The 26,971-nt window shown below is 38.7% G+C and overlaps 1 protein-coding gene across 7 annotated transcripts in view; it reads right to left on the reverse strand.

Moving 5' to 3' along the window:
- Nucleotides 1-518: 518 nt before the first annotated feature.
- Nucleotides 519-26,971, reverse strand: part of FKTN (fukutin) — a 53,827-nt gene continuing 27,374 nt past the window's right edge. For 6 of the 7 annotated variants that reach the window (XM_036261011.1, XM_036261010.1, XM_036261016.1 and 3 more), the window contains 6 exons: nt 26,637-26,914; nt 25,361-25,493; nt 21,299-21,428; nt 20,510-20,643; nt 18,702-18,829; nt 519-1,129 (listed from right to left, as the gene is read on the reverse strand). In XM_036261011.1, coding sequence (XP_036116904.1) covers nt 916-1,129; nt 18,702-18,829; nt 20,510-20,643; nt 21,299-21,428; nt 25,361-25,493; nt 26,637-26,914 — 1,017 coding nt within the window. In that variant the 3' untranslated portion in view covers nt 519-915. The remainder of the gene's footprint in view (nt 1,130-18,701; nt 18,830-20,509; nt 20,644-21,298; nt 21,429-25,360; nt 25,494-26,636; nt 26,915-26,971) is intronic. The other variant, XM_036261015.1, reaches the window with a different exon arrangement.

The raw sequence follows: 26,971 nt of genomic DNA on the forward strand, positions 1-26,971 counted from the left end.
GCTTTCCTTTCACTTCAAACATGAAAATAGAAAGTGTATGGAAATGTAGGCATCTTTGACAAGGCTAGAAATAAGCTCTCATTCTCTCACAGGACGCTGCCCTGCGCTTCAAATCAGTTCCCCAGCAGGGTGCTGATAAGCGAATCTGCCAGCATCTTTTCTTCATGCCACCTCAAGTCTGATCACTTGGACATGAACCCAGACTCCACAACCTTAAAAGTAGCACTAGCATACAAGCTTAAATCCTGAGGACAGGAATGGGTTATTCTTTTTCTTTTTTTAATCCTCACCCAAGCATATTTTTCCATTTATCTTCAGATAGAGTGGGAGCGATGAAGAGAGAGAGAGAAACATCAATGTGAGAGAGACACATCGATTGGTTGCCTCCCGCACGACCCCGACCAGGGCCAGGGACGAACCGCAACCGAGGTACATGCCCCTGGTTGGAATTGAACCTGTGACTCCTTGGTCTGCAGGCCGACACTCTGACCCCTGAGCCAAACTGGTCAGTGCTAGGTTATTCTCTTTAACTAGTACATTAGCGTGCTAAGCCCCTCTTCCAGTTCAAAGGTTATCTAACATTTGAAAGCACTTAGAGAACACATCGTATTCTACATGAGCTCTTCGAAGAGTGAGGGTGCTTCCCTCCAGGGAAAATTGGGGTGCTTACCAAGAGTGGGGGGCAGGCATCTGCCCTCACCTCTGCTCTCCACGGTAACCTAGCACAGCACCTGGCACATGGGGACGCCTTAATAGACGCGAAACGAGAGGCTGAAATGGCTTAGGAGTTAAACTCTGTCTTCCAACTTGTCATTTTTCTTTGGCTCCTACTTATGTTTGACAAGTAGATATGTATCTTTTAAAACAGCAATCCACCTGTTTTCCAGGAGGAATTGTAGCATTTCACCTACTGTCTCAGTATAACTGGATGACCTCATCCCACTCAGAAATCGGCCAGACGCCGTTGGGCTGCACGTTGGGGGGCGAGCGCTTCCAGTCCCACGTCTTCACAGGGATCGGCCAGGTCTTCCCGTAGTTGGCTTCGATGTATTCGATGGTCTCACAGGGCACATGGACCTTCATGTCTACAAACTCGGTCCAGCACAGCGTGAACTTGGGAAACAGGTATCTGTGACAAAACAGGCCATGTGGAGAGGGGTCAGGCTTCAGCACTGGACATGTTAGCTCAGGAACCCAGCTGTGAGTGAGGTCCTGGCTGAAGGACGGTCCTCTCCCACTAAATAGATTTAGAGATAGATATAGTAGACATTGTATTGTTTTTGACTGTCCAGCATCCCTTTCCTTGTCTAATGTTAACAGCTTCCCAATTTCCCTCCCCTATTCCCAGTCCCTGTGACTCAGGAGGACTGACTCTACCCAGGTACAAAAGACCCAGGCCATACCAGTAAATTATAGCCCTCTATTCTGTGTTGGTGGTTTCTGAAGAATGTTTCTTCTCTTCACAACATGGGAAGACCTTTCAGGCATGGAAGTCAGCTTTGGAACTTCTATTAGAACGACTGGGGGAAGGTGTGTTCTTTTTGCTGAGGTTTCTAGGACGGTAGGAGAGAAGCTGAGCACAGCTGTTGCCACTTTTGCTATTAGTCAAAGCAAAAAGCTGCCAAAAGGTGGAGGAAAACGACAGAGTTCAGAAAACCCTGGGACAGTGTTTGGACCTGGCTGTGGCCATTCCTTAAACAGTCCCAGTGAACCAATCAAATATCAATATTCCACTGGACTACATTTCAATCCTCGCACTTCTTCACACATGGCAGGAGGCCCGTGCAGCAGTGAGACAGGAAGCGAAGCCCCTCGTCAGCCAGAGAGCCCGAATCATCCCGGCGGTATATGCCATTCTCCGCAACAGCATCGCAGATGCTTGTACCTTTGTGGTGGGTCACGTGAATTTCTGTGTCCCAGATACCTGCTCAATTTAGATAGCTGAAGAAATTCCCAGGGTCTGCCAGAGCATTTCTCAAACTCCTTTCCTAGCTCATACTGTAAGGAGACTTTCATACCACAACACCTGAGTGTGGTGGGCAGGACCCCTTTACTTGGCTCTTTGAGTAAGGCTTCCTACTCCATCCTGTTCTCAACTGCAGAAATGCACATCTAACGTTTGGATGCACTGTTTCAATACTACGTCTCCTAAAGGACAGCTATACAAACCACTTGCTTCCTACTCTGCTTCCATTTTACCACCTTTTTTAAAAAAAATCTGTCCTCAGCCTCAAATTTTCTTTTTCCTTACTTATTTTTAATAGTTTACATATTAAACCCCCATCAAATTCTAGCTACTACTAGAAGAACCTAACTAAAGAAGATGAAAATGAAAAGCACACACGTAAGGCAAATCTTTTGTTTCACAATCTGGACTCACACGTAAGGCAAATCTTTTGTTTCACAATCTGGACTCCCTGAGGCTACACAGCTAGTGTGACTCCAGGCTGCATTCCCAGACTTCAGTCCCCAAGGAGCCTACATGCAGTTTCTGTCCTTCCTCCATTCATTTCAAATGCTAATGAACATCTCTAAGCCAGCCCAAGAAATATTAGTTACAATGAATTGTACTCTATCTACAGTAGAACTATCTCAATTAGTAGGTAAGTTTCAGAAATTAAACCAAACACGTTTTTTAAAGGGACTCTGGATCAGTAAATATAATTTTATATGTTACAAAGGGAAGTGAAAACTATCTGCTTTGTTAGATTTAACTTTTTCTAACAGCCCTATATTCTGTGCTGGTATCTTCTGAAAAAGTGTCCCTCCTCTTCACAACATGGGAAGAACTTTCAGTAATGAGTTGATGTCGCAATAGCAGATAACAGAATTCTGAAATATCAGAGGATAAGAAAAAAAGGAACAGGGGAAAAATGCCAGATGTCAAAGTCTAATCATACTGTGGAAATGAGATCTAAATGGGATGTTCTCCAAGAAAAGGTCAGTTCTCATGTATTCTGCTTTTGAATATCATGTTTGGTCACCGGAACACACAGCCACACATGAAAATGAGGGGCTGAACAAATTCTAACGAAAGCAACAAGTCCCTTCTACCCAAACCAAGGGGTGCTGGCAGTTCACAGACAACCCAGCTGGCTCTGTGCAAAGATGGCCGCAGCGAACCTCAGAGCCGGGGAAGGGATAAGTACAGCACAGCTCCACCATCTGCTGGTCCTGCTTCCGCTCTGCACACTCTTATTCATAGAACTGCTTATTTTGCCATAAGACATATCCGTCCATCACCAGCCTCCACCCTCCCCAATCAGACGCTGGTCAGCAGAACGTCCACTTGTCTCATCCCATCAAGTTGACATGCTGAAGTTGAAACGAGGCGAAAATCATGGTCTATCTAGTAACACAGGCCAGGAAACTTCTCTCTTAAATATTAGCCTTTCCAGTCTCATTGTAATGGTAAAAGAAAGAAAACGCATAGGTCCAGGATAGTCAGGATGAATAAGAACACCACGAATCTTACAAAAGCAATGTTTTGATTAAGAAAAGATTTATGAACAAAACCAAAACATTTAAAATACACAAGGTTATAAAATAACGCAAAGACAATTTAACTCAACTGTTAATTTTGTTCCTAAATAGAAACATCCCTGAACTTTTTTGTTGTTTTCTTTTCACCAAGTAATTTTCAGTCAATTTAGCCAAAAAAAAAAAAAAATTCCAGCCTCCTAGGAGAAAAGATAAACAAACCATAAAATACACAACTGACTGTAAAAATGGGATTGTGGAGAGAAGGAGGGGGGCTGAGAGACACAGAACAGCACGTGCCATGTACTCTGGCCAGGCTACCGGTAAACAGTGACTAATAACACACCGTGTGTTGGCAACGTTGCCTTGGCTTTTAAAGCTAAGTTAAGCTAAGTAGTTTGAACTTTAAAGCTCTGATAGGACCCAAAATGTGAACAGAATTAAATTCAGACAAAGCAACCCTAAATCAGAATATTAATTTAAGGGATCTTATCACACACACAAAACTCTTCCATTAATTTTCTATTTCATACCATTTTTATTTCAGTTTTGCATAAAACAGTAGTTAAAATTGGAGTAGACAATTTTTTCCCCTAAAAGACATCCTTAAAATCTCTAGAACTACTTATTGGTGGTTGGATAAAGTAATTTCATCAGTTTTGCTGAACAACCTATTAATATACTTGCTAAATAAAAAACAGTATCACCCTGGCCAGTGTGGCTCAGCGGTTAGAGCGTCGGCCTGCAGTCCAGAGAGACCTGGGTTTGATTCCCGCTGAGGGCACATGCCTCGGCTGCAGTTTGTCCCTGGCCCTGGTTGGGTCGTGCGGGTGGCAGCCACTCGATGTGTCCCTTTCTCATCAATGTTTCTCTCTCTCTCTCTTCTTCTCTCTCCCTTCCACTCTATCTGAACAAAAAATGGAAAAACTGTCCTCGGGTGAGGATTAAAAAAACAGCATATTTTTATTACTAGTTAGCTAGGTTAAGTGAGGTAGAAACATCAATTACAATGGAATTTGACCTTTTTAAACATGAGTTTACATTAAACTCTGAAGCTGAAACAGCAGTCATTTTATTAAAGAAGAATTTCCTGTAAAGCAGCACAGTTTATTATCATTACCAATTTTGTCTCTTCTTTTCCTTCTGTTATCCCAGTGCCCAGACCCTCTAGCTTAATAGAAGTAGGGACAGCAAACATTCTTATGTTCTTTTCTCATTTTATTAGAAAGGTTTCTAAAGTTTCATCATTAAATATGATTGTTCACTCTAGGTTTTTTGTTATGTTCTCTTTATCAGGTTAAAGAAATTCTAGGCCTAGCCGGTGTGGCTCAGAGGTTGAGCATCAACCCATGCACTAAGAGGTTGCTGGTTCAATTCCCAGTCAGGGCATATGCCCAGGTTGTGGGTCTGATCCCCAGTAGGGGGCATGCAGGAGGCGGCCAATCGGTGTCTCATTGATGTTTTCTCTCTCCCTCTCCCTTCCTCTCTCTCTAAAATCAATAAAGAAAAAAAATTTAAAAAAAATCTAGATCCCTTTTATTCCAAGTCTACTAAAAAACCTTTTTTCTTTTTAAATAGAATATTCATTAAAAATTTTAAATGTCATCTACTGAAACAAGTACATAGATTTTTTTCTCCCTTTAATCTTTTAATCCTTTAATATTGAGAATACTACTGAGACTCACACACTACAAACTTCCATTCATTGGTGTTTCATTTGGGATATTTTTATGTGTTCACCGAGACTGTAATTTCCTTAAAAAAAAAAAACAACTTTTTTTGGCGTGCTGTCCACGTCCAGTATTGTTATCAGTATCGTAACATGAGTTACTTAAAGCAGTTTCCTTTTTCTATTTTCTGGCATAGGTTACATAATACAGAAAATAATCTATTCTGTGAAGGTATGGTAAAACTTTCTAGGTCTTTTGGTAGGGAAAATGGAAGAAAGGAGGATTTTTTGTTACTCATTCAATTTCTTTAACGAGTGTAGGTTATTTAGATCTTCTTGAGCTGATTTTGACACATGTTTTCCAGAAATTTTTTTATCATTTTTACATTTTATCTAATTATCACATTTATTGACATAAAGTTGTCTATAACATTTACTTTTGAGAGAGTCGGTGTTACATAGTTAAGAGCATAAACTCTAAAGCCAAACATCCTGGGTTTGAGTATTGAATATTACCTTTAATTTTACTTTATTTCTTGATCAATCTTGCTAAATGTCTATTTACTAGTTTTTAATTTTTTTTTTAAGAAGCAGCATTTGGAAGTACACCATAGGGACTATAGTCAATAATACTGTAATAACTCTGTATGGTGTCCGGTGGGTATTTGAAATGTCAGGGGGATCACTTTGTAAAGTATATGATTATCTAACCACTATTCTATATACCTAAAACTAATACAAAATAACACTGAATGCAAACTGTAATTGAAAAAAAAAAAAGAACCAGCATTTGGATTTGATATTTGATACTGTTTTTTATCTCATTAATTTCTTCTCTTGGCTTCCTTCCTTCACTTTGCCTCTATCTTTTTTTACTGAATTCTACAAGTTTTGATGCATAGTACATTATCTTTGAGTTCTAAAAATTTTATAATTCCCACTATGATTTCCTTTTTAATTCATTAGTTATTAAGGAGGGCATTAAAGTTACCACACATTTTAAAGATGTCTTTTAATTGTTGATTTCTAATTAAATTCCAATGTGGTCATATAATGCCGTCTATTGACATCATTATGTACGTTTTTTTCCCCTTTAATCTGTTCATGTGGAGAATTTTACACATACACACAATTTTTATTAATGCTTTGAAATTTACAAAGATTGTCTTTTTTTTTTTTTTATCCTCACCCGAGGACACCCTTCCATTTTTTGTTCAGGTAGAGTGGGAGGGAGAGAGAGGAAGGGAGAGAGAGAGAGAAACATCGACGTGAAGGGACACATCGAGTGGCTGCCACCCGCACGACCAACCAGGGCCGGGGACAAACTGCAACCGAAGTACGTGCCCTTAGCGGGAACCGAACCCGGGTCTCTCTGTACCGCAGGCCGACGCTCCAGCTGCTGAGCCAAACTGGCCAGGGCAGAATTTCTTTACATTTTAATTTATATATTTAAAGGCCATATTGTTAAGAGTCATACAAGCTCATGAATATCATTTCTTTGGGAACTGTTTCTTTGTAAAATTATGTAATGGCCTTTTAATCCTTTAATATCTCTCCCCCCATTCTATTTTGTTTGCTACTAAAATTATATATAGTACCAGTTTTCTTTGGTTAATAATATTGGGGTATATTTTTTTATCCCCATAATTTTCAACCTTTCAGTGTGATTTTGGTTTAGGTGTGTATGCTTCTTGCCAAGCATTTTATAGCTACATTTTGTTTTTCTATCCCATTTGATAATCTATGTATTTTTATAGGTTATCTTAATCTAGTAACACTTATTGTAATTCATTATATATTTGGATGTGGTTTGGACTCTAGAGCCACTCTGCCTGGGCTCAAATCCTACCTTCAGCAATTATTAGTTGTGAGACCTTGGTCAATCTCTTTGTGCCCCAACTTCATCATTTATAAAGTGAGGGTACTAATAGTACCTCAGAGAAATGTTAGCAAAGAATACATAAAAAAATGTAAAGTACTCAGAATGGTATTTTATATAGATAGATAGATAGATAGATAGATAGATAGATAGATAGATAGTGCTATATCAATGCTATTGTTGTGATTATTTTTTATTTTTTTATCCTCACCCGAGGACATTTTTCCATCCTTTGTACAGACAGAGTGGGAGAGAGAGAGAGGAAGAGAGAGAGAGAGGGAAACATCGATGTGAAAGGGACACATCGAGTGGCTGCCACCCGCACGACCCAACCAGGGCCAGGGACAAACTGCAACCGAGGCATGTGCCCTCAGCGGGAATCAAACCCGGGTCTCTCTGGACTGCAGGCCGACGCGGGAACCGAACCCTAGTCTTTTCGGACCGCAGGTGGATGCTCTAACTGCTGAGCCAAACCGGCCAGGGCTTGTTGTGATTATTTTTACATGTTTTCTGTTTACCATACTTTATCTTTGACCCACCTTTCCTACTTTTTTTGGATTAATAGAGTTTTATAAATTCTCTTTTATTCTGCTTGTTTTGAAGTTTAAATAATAGTTCTATACACTAGTAGTTACTGTTTGTAATAGTTACTGTTCATTTCTTAATATACACATTTCAATACAACATTCTCTAATAAAGACTAAATGCATGCAGAATTTTTACCCTTTTCAAAACATGGAATTTACTCCTTGTTTACTTTACTCCTTGACCATTTGGCAAATCACCTCCTCCTCAATTTATTTTAACACACAGCCTTATTTATTTATTTTTGCAGGCAGTGGCTAACAAACATCCTGACATATTTTATCCAGCTCTGTAGTCATCATTATTTCATACATATGTCTTTCTTCTGGGTTAACAGGCCTTTAAGTGTGGATCTGAGACACAGACTTTTTTAGACTTTGCATATATAACAGTCTTTATCTTGACCTCACTCTTGAATATTAGTTTTAACTGTACATAACATTCTAAATTGACAGCTATTTCTCCTCACTTTTGAAAGATGTTCCTGCATTATCTTCTGGCCCCTAATGTTGCTGAGGTATATTTCCTGTTCCTCTGTGAATAATCTATTTTCTCTGGAAACTGTTTTTGGTTTTGATATTATAGTTCCCTTAAGAAATGTCTAGATGTAAATTTATTATGTATCCTGCTTGTCTGTCTTTAATTTGGAAATACTCTTTAAATATTGCTTCTTCATCATTTATTCCATTCTCTTTTAGCTCAGCTGTGTCTTTAAACATATTCATCAGTGTCTTGTGTTTAGAGCAAATGGAATATGGCAACGTGAGAAATAATTGTGCCACATTGTTAGTTGTCACCAACAATTTGCCCCAAAATTTTCCAAGAATTAGAATCAACTCTTAAAAACCAAAGTTATCGACAAGACTGATGAAAGAAAACCAGTAAAACTAAAGTTATAGTATGCTAACTAGTATTATTTTTAACTATCTCTTCCACTGAACCTCTCACAATCCCACCACAGATTATACAGAAGCAAAAGGGGTAACAGAGGAATAGTTAACATACTTTTCAGAGCCTAGGACAGAATATAGTCTCTCTGAGGTCTTTATTGATCCCATACTCCACTCCTATCCCAAACTTCTGACATATTATATATATATATATATATCTCATGTATTTTTTTACAAAGTAAAATTCTACCCATTGAACCTCATTTTCCCACTGATTTCCACTATAAATTGAGTGGTTCCTTCTATCCTACCGACTGTTAAACTCTGCTATGCAGTCTCCACAGGACAGAACAAGTGGTCATCTGTACCACAGGAGAAACAAGACAAATTAAAGCTCGTATGGATAGTTATCACTTAACACCTGAATGCAATGCATAATGACTGTATCAAAAACTATCTATTTAAGACATGCACAAAATTTTTAAAGTCAAAGGACAAAGCCTCAGTACATTTTTATTTCTACTGCAGAACTTCTAAAACACTAGATCGATAGCTCATTAACAACCAGTAAGACTCCAGCTACGCCTGCTTTCTTTCACTCACATTTTACAGTATTTCTCTTTGGATATAATAATAATGAAAAAAGGAGATTAAGTTATGATTTCAAATTTCATACTAAATACATAAGGCTTCTTTCATTTTGATCTCAGATTATCCCCTTTGACCAGTAAGAATATCAATTTATCACTGCATTTAGATCTGCCTTGATCAAATTCATGGCTTCTGGTTCCAGATGTTCCTGTTTCAACCTGTGATATCAGGCTCTTTAGTCTTGGCATTGGATTTCTAAGTCATAAAATATTTACTTTCTTTTTTTAAACCTTTTAAATAATCTTTTTTGAGGTGTAATTTATATATAGCAAAATGCACCCATTTTAAGTTTTGACAAATGTATATACCTGTGCAACCACTACAATAATCAAGATAAAGAATAGTTCTACCACCTGGCCAGTGTGGCTCAGTGGATTGAGCATCCTCCCATGGACTGAGAGGTCCTGGTTCGCTTCCCGGTCAAGGCACATGCCTAGGTTGCAGTCTCGATCCCCAGTAGGGGACGTGCAGGAGGCAGCTAATGGATGTTTCTCTCTCACATCGATGTTTCTCTCTCTCTTTGCCTTCCTCTTTCTGCCACCTTGCTTCCAAAAGTTCCCCATGTTCTTTGGCAGTCATGCAGTCAATCCACCTGGTCCCTGGCAATCAGTGATCTGATTACATTCTTGATTTGTTTTGCCAGTTATACAATTTCAAATAAATAAAGTTACATAGTATGTTCTCTTCTCACTGACTTCTTCCACTTAGCATAATGTCTTAGAGATTTATCTATGTTATTGCCATATATCAGTAGTGCATTCCTCTCTTGCCGGGTAGTATTCCATTGTTTGACATACCATAATTCATTTACCTGGTCATCAGAAGATGGACATTTGGGGTGTTTCCATTTTGTTGGCTACCATGAATAAGACTGCTACAAACATTTGTGCATGAGTCTTATCATGAAACTGTTTTTATATTAAAAAATACTACCTTATAGAATATCTTACAGAATTACATAATTACAAAATCTATGACAGTCTTAAAAATATAATTTACTTTATATAAATAAAAGATCTATTTTTTTGCCCTGGCTGGTTTGGCTCAGCGGTTAGAGCGTCAGCCCGTGGACCAGAGAGTCCCGGGTTTGGTTCCCCCTATTTCTGCTAAGGGCACGTACCTTGGTTGCAGTTTGTCACCAGCCCTGGTTGAGATTGTGTGGGAGGTGACCACTTGATGTGTCTCTCTCAGGTCAATGTTTCTCTTTCTCTCTCTCTCTTTTCCTCCCTCTTTCCCTCCTGCTCTATCTGAAGAAAAATGCAACAACAACAAAAAATGTCCTCGGTGAGGATTTAAAAAAAAAGATGTATTTTTTCATTCTGAGATAATCTCTTTAAAAAACAAACAAATCTTACTACATAAATAACCACCACTTCTATATATTGTTTAAGTATATAATTCCCACATAACATTCAAAATTCTTCCCTGAATAACTCAATTTTATACCTCCTACTCACTACAGGTTTTGAGGTGGAATCAAGGAGAGCTAAGATATCATCTTCATGTTGTAAAATATGAAGGCATAAACAGAGTAGAAAAATGTGAAATCATTTTTAGAAAAGCCAATGTTTTAAATATACTCATTTAAAGAAATTACTCAATTTGCCTTTTTAGCTTCACAGCTGTAAGTACTAAAAAGACAAATGTGTTTTCTGAGAGCTAAAACTACAGAAGCATAGTATCTATGAAGCCAAGAGAACCTATGAGTGGGATTCAACAACTAACTCTAGTCGTTAACTTCTTGTGAAGCAGAGTGAATGAAAACACTGGGGTGACTTAACTTTATGGCTTTAATTCCCCAAAGGTGCTAGGTTACATCAAGTTATCAACCTGGTGTCACCCTATAGCTTAACAAAACACTGTAGACCAGTCGTTCTCAACCTTCCTAGTGCTGCTACCATTTAATACAGTTCCTCATGTTGTGGTGACCCCCAACCATAAAATCATTTTTGTTGCTACTTCATAACTGTAATTTTGCTACTGTTATGTCTTACGCAATCCCTGTGAAAGGGTCGTTCAACCCTCAAAGGGGTCGCGACCCACGGGTGGAGAACCGCTGCTGTAGACTGACCTTAGGAAGGCCTGATTATAGCTTCAAGTAGGGCTCTGGTCTCACTCAACCTGACAGATTTACCAGGCCTGACTCTATTTATAACTCAGAAAGGATAGACTGATCAGCAAAAGTACCAAAATAAAGCATGAAAGTGTTAAAGAGGAAAAAAGATGTGTATGGAAATTCAGAGGGAGGGGAGATGGATGTCTGGTTCGAGGTACTAAGGAGCAGAGCACCTTCAAAACGGAGGCAACTCAGTGCCCTTGAGTGGGAAGAACTGGGACAGTGATGATGGATAATGATCTGCTACCACTTACTGACATGCTTAAAATCTTGGACTAAAACCAAGTGTAAAAACTTGTCTAAATGCAATGTGGTATTTTGGATTAGATCCTAGAACAGAAAAGGGACATTCGTGGAAAAACCAGTGAAACACAGATCCACTCTGGAGTGTAGTGAACTGTGATGGTTAGTTAGTTCTGACAAGTGAGCCATGGTAACAATAGGTTCACATTAGAGGAAACTGGGTACCTGGTATACAGAAACTCTCTGTATTATCTTTCTAACTTTTCTGTAAATCTAAAATTATCACAAAATATTGAAAAAATTGGGGGGGGGTGCAAGTAGAATAAAGCACACTGACAAGGAAGATTAAGGAGCCTGTACAAATACTATAAGCCTGAAGGAGTCAAAGAAAAAACAAGACATTGGAGAATAAAATGTTATACTTTTGCCCTGGCTGGTTTAGCTCAGCAGTTGGAGTGTCAACCTGTGGACCAGAGAGTCCTGGGTTCGGTTCCTGGTAGGGGCACGTACCAAAAAAAGAAAAAAGTTACACTTTTACTGGTACTAGAACATTGCCTACACACGCCTTTATTTCTCAAATGGCACAAACAATAATAATAATTCTGCTTTTGGAAATCTATTCAAGGAAACAATCCCGAATAAAGCTTTAACTTTATGTACAAAGATGCACACAGAATTTTTAATCATAAAAAAATGGGAATATCTAAATAGAAAAATAGTTGAGTAAATGTATTATTAGGCCTTTCTCCATGTTCCTCCTAGGTCTTCCTAACAAACTTCTCCATTGTTTTTATTGACTTTTTATTTTTTAGACAGAGAGGAAGGGAGAGAGAGATAGAAACATCAAAGTGAGACAAAAACATCAGTTGGCTGCTTCCTGCACGTCCCCTACTGGGGATCAAGTCTGCAACCCAGGCATGTGTCCTGACCAGCAATGCAATCAAACAGGGACCTCTCAGTCCATGGGAGGACACTTAATCCGCTGAGCCACACTGGCTGGGCCAAACTTCTCTCTTTCTTCTTTTTTATTGTTGAAAGTACTATAGATGTCCCCCTTTTTTCCAAACTTCTCTATTTTTAAGCCACACTTCCTTGCTATTGCTTCTAGATAGAGTTGATTTGGTATCTCAACTGTACATGATGCATATAGTCATGCACTGCTTAAGGACAGGGATACATTCTGAGAAACATGTTGTTAGGTGATTTTGTCATGCGAACATCAGCACATCATAGATTGTACTTATAGAAACCTAGATGGCTTAGCCCACTACACACCTAGACTATATGGTATAGCCATTTGCTGAGAGGCTACAGACTGTATAGCACATTACTATACAAAACGACGTGAGGTTAAATCAAGCACAAGAAAAAATGATGCAATCAAGAGATGCAGAAAACACGAGATGTCTGAGGCTGATGCCAGCATCACACTGTATTACAGAAAAATTATTTCCATAAGTAGAAACTCTAAAGTAACAAAATTACAGTATAGGAAATACATAAATCAGTAAGTCGTTTATTATCATTGTCTAATACCATGTACTGTACATAATTGCACGTGCTACACTTTTTTACAACTGGCTACACAGTAGGTTTGTTTACACCAGCATCACCACAAATAAGTAATGCATCACGCTACAATGTGAAGATGGCTATGAGTCACTAGGCAACAGAAACTTTCAGCTCCATTAATAATCATGTGGGACCACTGTCTTATAACTGGTCTATAGTTGACCAAAACACCATTATGTGGCACCTGACTGTACTTCAATTCCTATTCTGCTGATAGAGTACCTGAATATTTGTTTCGTGGTTTAGATTATGAGATCCTTTGGAGAAGAAACTAAGTCATATTTGCATCCTTAGCACATGGCAGTTAAAAAATAAATTTTACAGAAATGAAATGTTAAATTATATTGAAGCCACTCTTGGATGGGAGTCTAGTCCTACAGAGGAAAAATCCAAGTTTTCTGAAGATATATATAATAAGCAGAAACAGCAAATATAAGAAGGTATAAGAAACCCACTACCAGTCCAGGGGACAGTCGCTCTCTAATTAGAGGATACAGCGGTGGCTGCATTACCCTGACAATGCCAATAAACAGAAGTGCTCTTTTCGTGTGGGAGTACAGCAAGTCCTCACTTAATGTCGTTGAAAGGGTCTGTGACTTTAAGCGAAATGACATATAATGAATTTTACCATAGGCTACTAGATATAAACAAGAGTTATGTTCCCACAGCACCTCATCAACATTACCACAAATTGACATGGAGCACAATGAATTTTTTCGAGGATCTGCTTGTTAACATGATACAGATGTTGGTGCCACTAACACTGTATATGGATAAGAATATGGGCTCCGAAGTGATATGGTCCTAGATCTGAATCTCAGCTCTGCCTTAATTTCCTCACTCATAAAATGAGGTGACAATGATAACATCTCCCTTATAAACTTGTTGTGAGGGTTAAATGAGATGAATGAGACGATGCATATAAAAGCTGGGCATAGAGCTTAGCATATGGAAAATACTCGATAAAAGTTAATTTTTATTATTACCATTAGTATTACCTCTCAAACTTTTGGCCTCTACTTACATCAGTTGATTCAGATGGGAAGGAAGGAGATAACCCAAAGAAATATGGGCAACATTTGTAGGAACTGTGAAGTTGTGAGATAAAAGCGTCACATCCTGGAAACATAATTATTTCATTACTTTTTTTTAAATCCTCACCCGAGGATATTTTTCCATTTATTTTCAGACAGACTGGGAGGGAGGGAGAGAGAGAGACAGCGAGAGAGAGAAACATCAGTGCGAAAGAGACACAGACTGGTTGCCTCCCACACGACCTGACCAGGGCCAGGAACAGAACAGCAACTGAGGTACATGCCCTTGACTGCAATCGAACCTGTGACTCTTTGGTCTGTGGGCTCTAATTGCTGAGCCAAACAAGCCAGGGCTATTTCATTACTTTTTATTAGTGGTGACTGGGATTCTGGAGAACAAAAATATAAAAAATCCAGATAATATTTAAGAATGGAATTTAGATTTTAGGTTAAAGAATGAATTCTGGTAAAGGAGTGATGGACTAAAAACAAAGGATGGAATAAATATGAGACCTGGAAAGAAAATGCTTGCCCAAAGAATAACTAACCCAAGTTGCCACCGTGTTGAAGGTACTATGCTTTGTGCCAGAGCAACACAGTAGTAGTAATAGTAACAGTAACAATAAACAGTAATGACAGTAGCAGCAGTAGCTAATACCTATATGGTACTTACTAGATACATATTATTCTAAATACAGAACATGCATTAATTGACTTTATCTATTAACTAAGAAGAAAGCAGTTTGGCTCAAGAATCCAACAGATCTGGAGTTAAATCTTGGCCCTGATGTTGTGGCAAGATGACCTTGAGCAAGTTACTTCACTTCTCTGAGCTTCAGTTTCCTCATATCTAACGGAAAGAGAGAACACATAACCCAAATAATGAAGATTATTTGAGATTATAAACATAAAGTACTTGTCACAGTACCTGATACCTAGCAGATACCATGGTAGCTGTATCTTTATTGACACTGTTAATATTATGATTATTATTAAATCTTAGGACCAAAAACATCATTCTGAAGGCAAAGAGTGAAGTTTTGAAAGGGGAAACTTTTTTATTCCTTCCTGAGTTCCTCTCCAATCTTTTAAAAAATGGTAGGCATGCTATGATATTAAGCTTTTCTTAGAATTAACCATGCATGAATAAAAAGTAGACTATTATAAAGATTAAAAGAAAAAGACCCTTAGACAAGTTCTAAAGGATTTTCCCCCTCCCTCTAGAGAATACTACAGTTCTTCAAAGCAAATAGTGCTGAAAAGAATGAAATGGCATATGGCTGGGGGAATCTTCCAAAGAAACTACTCTACGCAGCCATCCCGTTCTTTTCTCTGCCTTTTAAGGTCACAGTAACATGATAGAAAATCTGGGACTCACACCATCTGTCCAGACAGTTCTATCACTGCTCATTTCTCTTGTTAAATAATCAGAAGACTTCACACTTCCCAAACACTGCTACCATAAAGAGCAGTTAAAGCAGAATGAAAGGAGCTCTTTCTATCCAGAAATGAACTGGTTAGAAATGAACAGTTCTTTTGAGGTTTGTGGGTTTCAGATCATGTCACTGAGAAGAAATTCAAGCCTTGGAAGAAAATTTAAGAATAAAAGGAGTATCATACTAGCTCTAGAAATTATCTTTCTTAGAAAAAGGTGACATTCTCATATGAATTCTCTAAGATAGATTTGGCAGTTTAATATTGAGATAATTATGTAAGTTTCTAATCTCTAACTGTCTCATAAGACTAAGAAGAGGAATAGTTTTCTTTACCACTACTATTAGTAGTATTAATAATAGCAGCTAATAATTACTCAGCACTCAGGACATGCTTAATTCTCTTCAAAACCTTTTCTGTACATTAACTCAATCTTTAAAACCACACTATGCAACAATTTCTATTATTATTCCCATTTCACACTTGAGAAAACTTAGGTACAGAGATGTTAAAATGTTCCCAAGGTAATACACATAGCTGTTAAAATATGGAGCTGGGATTCAAAACCAAACAGCCTGGTGCCACGCCTTTAATTTCTATGCCATGTTTTCTTATAGCTTTTTTTAAAAAAAGCCTCTAAATTATACATGAAATTTGGCATCTTTATCATATTTTGAATAAACAAACTGTGGCTCAATGTTGACCCCCCTCCCCATTCATCCAGTCACAATGAGAGTGTCAATTACACATTCATTAACTTATAATCAGAACTTATCCAGTGTGAATGTGCTTGTTGTCAAAAAGCAAAATAATTTTTTATAATAAATAAAAAGTTTCGAGAATATGCTCCAGCATCAATGTCAATTTGGGATGCTTTATAACTTTGAGAAAAAAGGTCTGGATTACTCTCAAACCTCTAGACCAGTGATTCTTAACCTTACTAATGCTGCGACCCTTTAATACAGTTCCTCATGTTGTCTGTGGACGTATCTGCATGTGGGCGGACCCGCCTGGAGACAAATAGAGGAGCCATGTCTCAGTTCCTAAGACCATCGGAAATATGTGCTTTCTGATGGTCTTAGGCGACCCCTGTGAAAGGGTCGTTAAAACCCCCAAAGGGGGCCCTGGCCGGTTTGGCTCAGCGGTTGGAGCATCGGTCTGCGGTCCAGAGAGACCCGGGTTCGGTTCCCGCTAAGGGCACGTACCTCGGTTGCAGTTTGTCCCCAGCCCTGGTTGGTCGTGTGGGTGGCAGCCACTCGATGTGTCCCTTTCACATTGATGTTTCTCTCTCTGTCTCTCTTCCTCTCTCTCCCTCCCACTCTATCTGAACAAAAAATAGAAAAATGTCCTCGGGTGAGGATAATAAAAAAACAAACAAACAAACAAACAAACAAACCCAAAGGGGTTGCAACCCACAGATTGAGAACCACTACTCTAGACCAAGGTTAACTTTACATGAAGCCTCCTTGCCTTCAAATAAAGAGTCAGTGATTCACCTGGCCAGTGTGGCTCAATGGATTGAGAGTCGCCCCACAGACTGAGGGGTCCCGGTTCGATTCCTGGTCAGGGCACATGCCTCGGTTGCAGACTTAGTCCCCAGTGGGGGGTGTGCAGGAGGCAGCCAATCGATGTTTCTCTTTCACACTTATGTTTCTCTCTCTCTCTCTCCCTCTAAAAAAAAATAATTAATTAATTAATTAAAAATAAATACATAAAAAAGGTTCAGTGATTCCAGTAGGGTATGTCAACACATGCAGGGGAAACCAGGCTGAGCATGGAATTCCTCTGCTGTGTTACAGAACATTCCCCCCTGTGCCCAATGGCTCCATGTTCAGTGACTGAAGCCCCAATCTCAGCTAGTAGGTGAGGTGAAGTTATGCCACTGGTCACATAACTACCCTAGCAATGACAGTTAAAATATTAATCACATTAGTGATTATAGAATTGATAATATTAAATAATAACACAATGATAATCACCATTTACTTAATAAGCACTAAGCCAAGTGCCTCAGATAGTCAAATATACTAGAGAGGCAGTGGGAAGTAGTGGCTAAAAGTATGAATTCTAGAGACAGGCTGGTGTCTGACTCCTTCACTTAGTAGCTATGCAATCTAGAACAAACTACTCAAAGTCTCAGTACCTCACAGAGTATCTACCTCTTAAGGTTGTTATGAAAATTAGATGTGTCAATACATGCAAAATGTTCATAATAGTGCCTGACACACAGTAGTACTACCCAAATTTAATAGATGAGGAGATTAGTGTTCAGAAAAGCTAAAGGCCACACATTAGTGGGTGTTGCTGAGGTTTCCCAGGTCGGCCTGATTCCAAAGCCCCTGCTCTTTGGGTTCTCATTCCTATTCATTCTCGCTCAGAACTGAGAATAGACTAACTGTATCATAAAGGAGAGCTCACAGATACTCTGCTATTTTTGTCTTTTCTCATCAAGGACTTTTACTATGGCAGCATTAAAAAAAAAAAAAGCTTAAAATGCCAATCTAACATACTGCATTCCTTCAGTTCTAAGACACTCCCCCAATCCCAGTTTTTCCATCTGTGAATCATGTGTCTTACACTTATAATTGGCAGTTTTTCCTTTCTTAGTAGCACATAAAATAATGGCGCATCTTACAATGTATATCATCTTACATTTGACAAAATATGGTAGCTGTTAGGCTCAAGGAGCATCTTTGGAGGATTAGCCCTCAGCCTGAATTAAAGGCACATATCAGAGTTTACCCAGCACTCATGGCCTCAAGCAATCCCAACTTCCTCACTTAAACTTCACTTTCCCATGACTGTCTCCTTACTGACCTTCATCCATTCCCACCCAATTATCAAGCTCCTACAGCTCTAACAGCCAATCCAAGTTTTAGCTCAGGCTCTGGGCTTGGTTTTTGTGTTCCTTGTTTGGTTTTATATTTCTGATGACTCCAGGACTTGTAATCATTATGACTTTCTGGACTGACAAAACCAGGGACACTTCATCCTTGTAAACTGTCCTGATAGGTAGTCCTCACTTTGAAAACATAACTGGGTTCTAAGGGTGAGCTTAGCAAATAACGAAGCCTTGACAGTCTATTTGCCTCCCAACCTCTGAAGTTATTTCTATAGTCCCCTTTATAGGTACTTATCTGATGCATACTTAAATTTTTTTCCTGTTTTGGCCTGAGTGCCTCCATTCCACATATGGTCAGTCTCTTCATAGAAGAAAAATATATCAAGTTTTACATCATCTTTTCCCTGGAAAGATAGTTCCAAGCTGTCTTCTACCTAGAAGGAAGATATAAACCTTCACAGACTGAAACAAAGGAAATATGTATGTTTTAAATGAAAAAGACAATGTTTTATATAAAGTACTGGTTTTAAGACACATGTTTTTTCCAATTGGAGCACCTCTGAAATTGGAATGTATCAGTAACACACTATCATCTGATTTCTTTCTTAAATGCATATAAAATAATGTTTCTGCCCTGGCCAGTTTGGCTCAGTGGTTGGAGCGTAGGACGGCAGTCCCGAGAGACCTGGGTTCGGTTCCCACTAAGGGCACGTACCTTGGTTGCAGTTTGTCCCCAGCCCTGGTTGGTCGTGCGGGTGGCAGCCACTCGATGTGTCCCTTTCACGTCGATGTTTCTCTCTCTGTCTCTCTTCCTCTCTCTCCCTCCTGCTCTGTCTGAACAAAAACTGGAAAAATGTCCTCGGGTTAAGATAAAATAAATAAATAAATAAATTTCTTTTTACAATTGATGACAACTCAGGGCAATGACGTAACAGTAATTAAATTATCATCTGCAGAACTTCCTGTTCTTGAGCCCCTTTCTGACTAAAGAAAGGAACCAAAGACAAATTACTCCCTTTCAGTAATCAAGTACAACTATCAGGAAAAAGTTTTTCATTAAAATCAATAAGTACTTAAGTCAATGTTGTATTACAGAAACCCATAGATCATTACAATTTGTACATGGAAAATATAAATAAAAGTTAAAGGTACAAAGAATATTTTCCTAAAGAAACTTATTCTACAAATAATTATGTTCCCATTGGACTGGTGCATCTGTCTATTACTGAATCACTCATAACTGTTTATGTGTTTTTTCCTTCCATTTAGACAGTGGACGCCTCAAAGGTAAGGACTAGAACGTATTCATCTTTATGTCCCAGGTGCAGAGCATGGTGCCAGGCACAGAGTGAGTGTTGGGTAAATGTTTGCTGAATGACTAGAGTTCTATTGCTTTGACTTTGACCTCAAGAAAAAATTTAAATTTTTAATAACCCAGAATGTTTATGATGAGGAAAGTAATTTTCCAGTAATTAAACATACTTCTAGTTGATTTCCTAGACAATATCATCCTGAGAACAAGAAAATTAATAGTAAGGTGATTGCAAGGAATCATAGACTTAGGGCATAGGGATCAAATTGTCTAAAAGGAGATTTCATCTAAGCCACAATGACCTATTCCTAGCTGACCTCTGAGAAAACTGCTGTGACCTAGGACAGATGAAATAAACAAGAAATTCAAGTACTGTTTGAAATGAGTCTATATTTCTAGCCCTTAGCAATCAAAGAAATCTTTCACACTGATGATATGATACCTAAGTAAACATAAAATTAAATTACTCATGAGAACCAATATAACTTCAAGTAGGGTAGATGGGATTCTCATTTATTATATTAATTGTATATTAGTATTGTATTAATTACATATTATAGTGTTGCCTAATATAATGGGAATAAGTTCATCTGCATGAGCCCAACCAAGGTCTTTCTCTCGTCATCATTGTTAATAGAAAGTTTTCCTTTAATAGTGCAGGTCACAAGCTTCTTCTGAACTCATCCTTGCAAATAGCAAGTGATAAAATAATGAATGTAATGTTCTTAATCATTTTTGAGTTAATACAAACTTTATTTTGAGACATGTTACTTATGAAGTAAAGCAGATTTTTATTACCGACCTTCCCAAATTTGTGTTTGAGTGGAAGTCCTGCATCCTGAAATGCTGAAATAATATCAGATCTGTAATCTTGTATAAAAATTCCTAGGTCAACATCTTTACTATAAGAAATAATACTGCACTGTCGATACCACCCTATAAAAAAAGAAAGAAAGAAAAAGAAATAAAACTTTTTTAAAAAATTTAAGTTTGGAAAAAAACAGTCATTATTATAATGAATGATCTTTGTAACAGTGGATTTTATTTCATAGGATTAGACTTACAGTGCTTTACTAAAATTATTTTTAAAAACTAAATCCCAAACTAAACCTGTGGTTACAGGACCCATCTGATGAAGAACCTTTCTTGCCTTCCTTCCTTTTACTGGTCTGAGCACTACGCATGCTCAAAAACTTTCATAATGTATTTTTATTTCTGAATAAACTATTAGCTTTAATAATGTTAACTGGGACATCCATTTTAAAAAATTAAATAACTTTTGAGAACGTTTAATCATAAACCTCTAATGATGAAGGCTGCCTTTAGATATGCTAAAAATAGCCCTGGCTGGTTTGGCTCAACAGTTAGAGTGTCAGCCCAGAGACCGAAGGGTTGTGGGTTTGATTCCTGGTCAAGGGCACGTACCTGGGTTGCAGGTTTGATCCCCGGCCCCGAATGGGGCTGTGCAGGAGGCAACCAGTCAATGTGTCTCTCTCACATGGATGTTTCTCTCTCTCTCTCTTTCTCCCTCCCTCCCTTACAATCTAAAAGACAAAAAACAAAAACAAATGTAAAGCAACAAGTACTTTACCTAGACAAGTTCCACTGCTCAGCCAGAACCGTACTCCCAATTTCTTTAATGTTTTGGCTGCGAGTTGCAACAATTCCTTTGCACTCTTCCGAAAAGCCACAGCTTCCACCGTGCTATCATCAAGGTGCTGCTACAGAGAGACTCAAGAGTCAGCTACTACAACCATTTCTAAACTGCTCGAAACATTTCTGTGACACCCAAATTAAATTTGAAAATTAGCCCCATATATTTTTTTATTATAAAACTAAAGTTTCAGAGTTCCCTGTTAGTCACACATTTATTTTATAAAATAAGTGTACAGGAGTAGATTCTAAGAGACAAGTTAAAGGGGAAGGAATACAACCAGGATGAGACTTTTACACCTTTATCAACTCCCTGCTCCACATTACAATGTAGAAGGCTGGGCAAGGAGGGGAAAAGGAGGCTAATTTTGAGAGCTACCAGCACATCTGAAGCAAAAAGCATTCTTAGGCCAGGTATCCAGATATTTCCATATTCTCTGCTTGTTTTCACTGGAACTCAACAGACTGAAGCTCATTATTTATTTATTTTTTTATAATTAACAAAATCAAGTTCAGAAAAATGTATAATATCTTAGTTCTAAACTTCCTGATAGATTGAGAAAATTATTAAAACTAAACAAAGTCAGGAGAGCACTTCCCCTTCCCCCTCAACCAGAACTATTCTAAACCAGAGCCATTCGGTGAGGCAGAGCAAGAAGTGCACAGTGATAGCCTGGCATACGTATGGGCACTTGAGCCAGTGAGCAGGATGTCCACCTGGAGGGGCTGCCCAGTGTGGGGAGTGAGAGCCCGAGCAGGGTGAGAAGTGTGTCTGCGTAAGGGCAGCCCAGTGGGAGACAGCAACACTCAAGCAGGGCGAGGATAGCATCCACACAGGAGAGGGGGCAACAGAAATGACAAACTCAACAAATAAGCAAATATATTAAGGATAATAGGAGTCAGGTTTCTCAAGAAGGGAGTCACAAGTATGGAAATGAACCCTATGCTGTATAATGGAAATAAACTGGGGATATCAATGTGAATGGATGAATATAGGTGTGTGTGTGTGTGTGTGTGTGTGTGTATACACACATACACACATGCACACTCTACTCCTGTCACTGGGAGGACCTGTGTGCAGCTAAACCCAAACAGCAATGAGCACAACTGGCATCCAGATGCTGGCTTCTAAAAGGAACCAGGACTCAGAGAAATGGCTGATTTCAAGGTTGTGGCTGGGAAATTTACAAGATGAACCTAGAACACCTTGTGTCAAAAAGCAAGAAAGGGCTCAAAAGATGATGGAGACATGTCAAAAACACACAGAAGCCATCACGCAGAGATTCCCAATGGTTAAATATGGAACAATTATAGGATCAGAAATAATAATAATATTAATTGAAAGAACAGAAAACCAATATCATACTGATATAAACAAATAAATTAATTGAAAGTTTGATGATGATATTGACAATATTTACATAGTTTTAAAATACCTTCATGCTAAATGCTATTAATTACAAGGTAAAAAAATAGAGATTTCACAGGGGTGAGGCCAGCAGACAGCACTTTAATCAAGTGATCACCGTGAATGGGATGAATCAAAGTTGTGCAGCCTGAGAAGATGTAACGAGACGACCATCGTCTGTGTTTTCCTAGTAAAGCTGTATAACCTGAATCTAACATGAGCAAAAACCAGACAAGCCCCAAATAAAGGACAGTTTACAAAATCCAAAAGTACCAAGGTCGTGAAAGTCAAAAAAGGATTATGAGACTGTCCCAGACAGAAGGAGACTAAAAGAGACAAGGAAATTAAATTCAACATGGGATGCTAAACTGAATCTTTTGTTATAAAGGTTATTATTAGAAATTAGAAAAACTCGAATGGGGATTAAATGGTAATAATCTATGTGTTAATTTCCTAATTTCTGTATTAAGACCTGTAGAGAAGATTCTTGCTTTTTAGGAAATATTAAATTATTTGAAGTTATGGGGTATATGGTCTACAACTTACTCCCAAACGGTTGAGGAAAAACATTATTTGTTTTGTTTTTGAAACTTTTATAAAAGTTTAAGAATGTTTCCAAATAAATTCTTATTTTTTAAAAAGCTTGGAGGCTGCTTTATGAGATTTTTAGATTAGTGCCCTGCTTGTTTTACACCAGGCATTGTATTTAAGGCAGTCTGGCGCCATCAAGTGCTCAAAGTTATGTATGTTCACTTTAATTTGAATACAAACCCTTCTGGGAATTTTAATTATGGTTCTAACATAACAAATGAGAAAAAAGGAAACATTTAAGAGGATAAAAAAAATTTTAAAGCTATCAATCCCGTAAAGCACTCTATATTAGTAATACCAATATATTAGCAGAAGAGAGAAAAAAACAAAAACAAAGTAGGAACCACAAGTCTGTCTTGCGGCAGTGAAGGACACTGATAACAAGGTGAAGAATGAATACAAAGTTCCACCTGATGCTGTTACAAATATAAATCTCTAGACAGCATTCCAGTCTTCCTATGTGATGGCTCTTTAAACATCAAAACTATGAAGCTATGATAAAGTGATCAGCCCTCTGAGCATCGGTTGTCCATACTCTTTATTCAAATGCTGATGGTTTACCCTCAAAATCCCAAAAGAATGAAAATGTGGAATTAAAAAATGACACTATCCTCATGATTTCTCAATAGTTTAAAACATTTTGCATTTTACACTACCTTCCCACAAAGACCAACAAATGAGTCTGGGCAAATGCTTGCTAGGTAATGAAGTAGCTCTAGTAAGTGTCTCTAAAAAAAAAATAATTTTTTTTGAATGAGCACATTATTCTCCATGCATTTTGCCATGATTATAGGATCTTTTCTTTGTGCCAGATACCATGCTAGACACTGGGGCTCCAGAGGTGAGTAAAATAAGGCCTGCCATCAAGTTCACATAATCTAGTAGGGGGACAAGACAGACATTCACAATTCACTGTGATAATTACTGTGCCACAGGTGACAACCAGAGCAAACTCCCATAAGGGAGAAAGAGAACAGTCAAGTGGAAGCATGAGACTGCATGTTACTTTGTCGTGAGGATATGATGGGCAGCACTTGCCTACTAGAGCAGGTCATCCACACATGTGGTTTTCCAGCATTTCATGCATGAGGCTGACTATGTGTCACAGCTCCACAACTACAGATTTAAGGGAACAGGGTTAGGAAGGCTCACTTGGCCCCTTAGGCCTAGGTCCTGGGGGTCAGCACAGTCTACCAGAAAAACCTTGCATTTGCTGGTGCTGGGCACTTGACCAGTGATGCTATACAGCTGGTACATTTTCCCATTCTGCTCCTGCCTTTGTGTACACAGCTTTCTTAGAAGGGAACCTCAGAAAATGAAGGGCAGGTGAAAGAATCCGAGTACCAAAACTTTACTGTAAATGTCACCGTTTTTCCATTATTTCTGTTTCATGTCATCTCTTAGAGCTGAACTTTCATGCCCTTCAAAATCATCTTTATATCCCCAGGGTCAGCAGTGTTCCTGGGAAACAGGCTTTCAATAAATGCTTATTGAGTTGAAAGCTAGGGCAGCAGAATAAGGCAAAGTTCAAAAGCACTTGGTCTTTGTGTAGCATTTATCTTCAAAAACCCTCATAAACAAAAAAAATTTCATATTCAGTGCCAACCCTCTGAGAAAAACTCTATTTTCCATGAAATGTTCTCTCAGACTTTCCCCGTGGTCCATCTTCTGCAGGGCTTCCTCCTAGCGGCAGAGCTTCGAGATCAGAACAGCCGTGAAGTGTGTGGGCTGTCCTAACTGGAAGCCCAGGCCAGTGCTACCCAGCAAGGTCTACCCAAGTGAAACAAGGTCTCATACACATCAAGTCGTTTGTTAAGGTTAGTGTTTAATCTACTTTTTAAAAAAAATTAAAAGAAAACAATCTAGAAGAAAATAGATGAATAAAAAAAAGGTTTTCTACCTGTTTTCCATAAGTTTCTTCATTCCCACCCATCCCTAGAAGTATTAAAAACAAACACACTTCCTTTAGTTTAAAAAGTATACCATTTGGTTATCTCTCACCTGAAAGAATGCTCGAGCTTCTTTATACCTACACTCAATAAACCTAGAGTGTGGTATTTCTTCTAGAAAGTGCATTGGATCTTTTGGAATGACAACTTCTAGTCCATCAACAGTAATCTGTTGTAATTCTGGCCTGAAAACAAAAGTTAGGATTTATTATAAGGACTTAACCCAGAGTGAGTACTGGCAACCTCTTCAAAACATACGACATAAGCAAAATAGCTGAATGTCACGCATATTTTCTTCAGTTACCTCAGATTTTTAAGATCTACTCTCTTGGCAACTTTCAAATATACAATACAGCAAGGTTATCTGTAGTCACTTTGCTGTATATTACATCCCAGAACTTATTCCTCTCACAACTGGAAGTCTGTACCTTTTCACCACTTTCCCTATCTAAGTATACATCCACAAACACACTTTACCGTGCTGTAACTTTTCACAAATACAATCGTGAGACTGCATTCTTTTGTGCCTTGCTTCTGCCACCAAGCTTGGCCGCACGCATCTGCAATGCTGTTGCACAGAGCACTAGCGCTTCCTTTCTCCACTCTACAGCGCCACCCACTGCATGAATACACAATGTTTTGTTTGGGGGCATTAAGAACAATGTTGTGCCCTGGCCGGTTTGGCTCAGCGGTTAGAGCATCCACCTGCGGTCTGGAGAGACCAGGGTTCGGTTCCCGCTAAGGGCATGTACCTCGGTTGCAGTTTGTCCCCGGCCCTAATTGGTGGTGCGGGTGGCAGCCACTCGATGTGTCCCTTTCACATCGATGTTTCCCTCTCTCTGTCTTCCTCTCTCTCCCTCCCACTCTGTCTGTACAAAAAATGAAAAAATGTCCTCGGATGAGGATTAAAAAAAAAAAAAGAACAATGTTGCTATGAACATTCTTTTTTTTTTTTTCTTTATTGAGTTTAGAGAGGAAGGGAGAGGTAGAGAGAGACATCGATAAGAGAGAACATCAATTGACCGCCTCCTGCATGCACCCCCATTAGGGATTTGGCCCACGTGCCTTGACCGGGAATCAAACTGGTGACCTCTTGGTTCATGGGTCGACGTTAAACCACTGAACCACACTGGCCAGGTGAATATTCTTATATATATTTCTTGGTGCATTTGTGCATGAATTTCTTCCTGTTGAATATTTACATTTCAAAACTGAGTTACATGAACTGCATATTAGATTTAGTTACTAAATGTAAAAAAAAAAAAATAGTAAGAATTCATGACTGGACAATATAGGTTTCACATTTTCCCTTTAGACCCTGAATTTACCTGTCAAAAGCTCCCGGATAACGACCAAACTGTAACTTTCGAAAAGGAACAAAGTTCTTGTCAATGTGCCCTTTGAGTCGTAGGTGGCCATGCCAGAGGTAGTTCCCACTCCTCTCGTGAAAGACCACCAAGTGGATGGCATGTGTGGCCAGTCTGCAGATGTAGTGCAGGGGGATTTCAGTTCCAGAAAGCGAGTCTATTCCATCTAGCCGGGGGTCTTTGCTCTCAATCTTTAGGCACTGAAATCCCATATTTTCAGCTATCCGAAACCAGCCTTCCTAAAACCAATGCAACATCAAGCATGAATATTTAAAACCAAATACTAGTAGCAAAAC

The sequence above is a fragment of the Molossus molossus genome, unplaced genomic scaffold (assembly GCF_014108415.1).
Source record: "Molossus molossus isolate mMolMol1 unplaced genomic scaffold, mMolMol1.p scaffold_m16_p_14, whole genome shotgun sequence".
Classification (NCBI taxonomy): domain Eukaryota; kingdom Metazoa; phylum Chordata; class Mammalia; order Chiroptera; family Molossidae; genus Molossus; species Molossus molossus.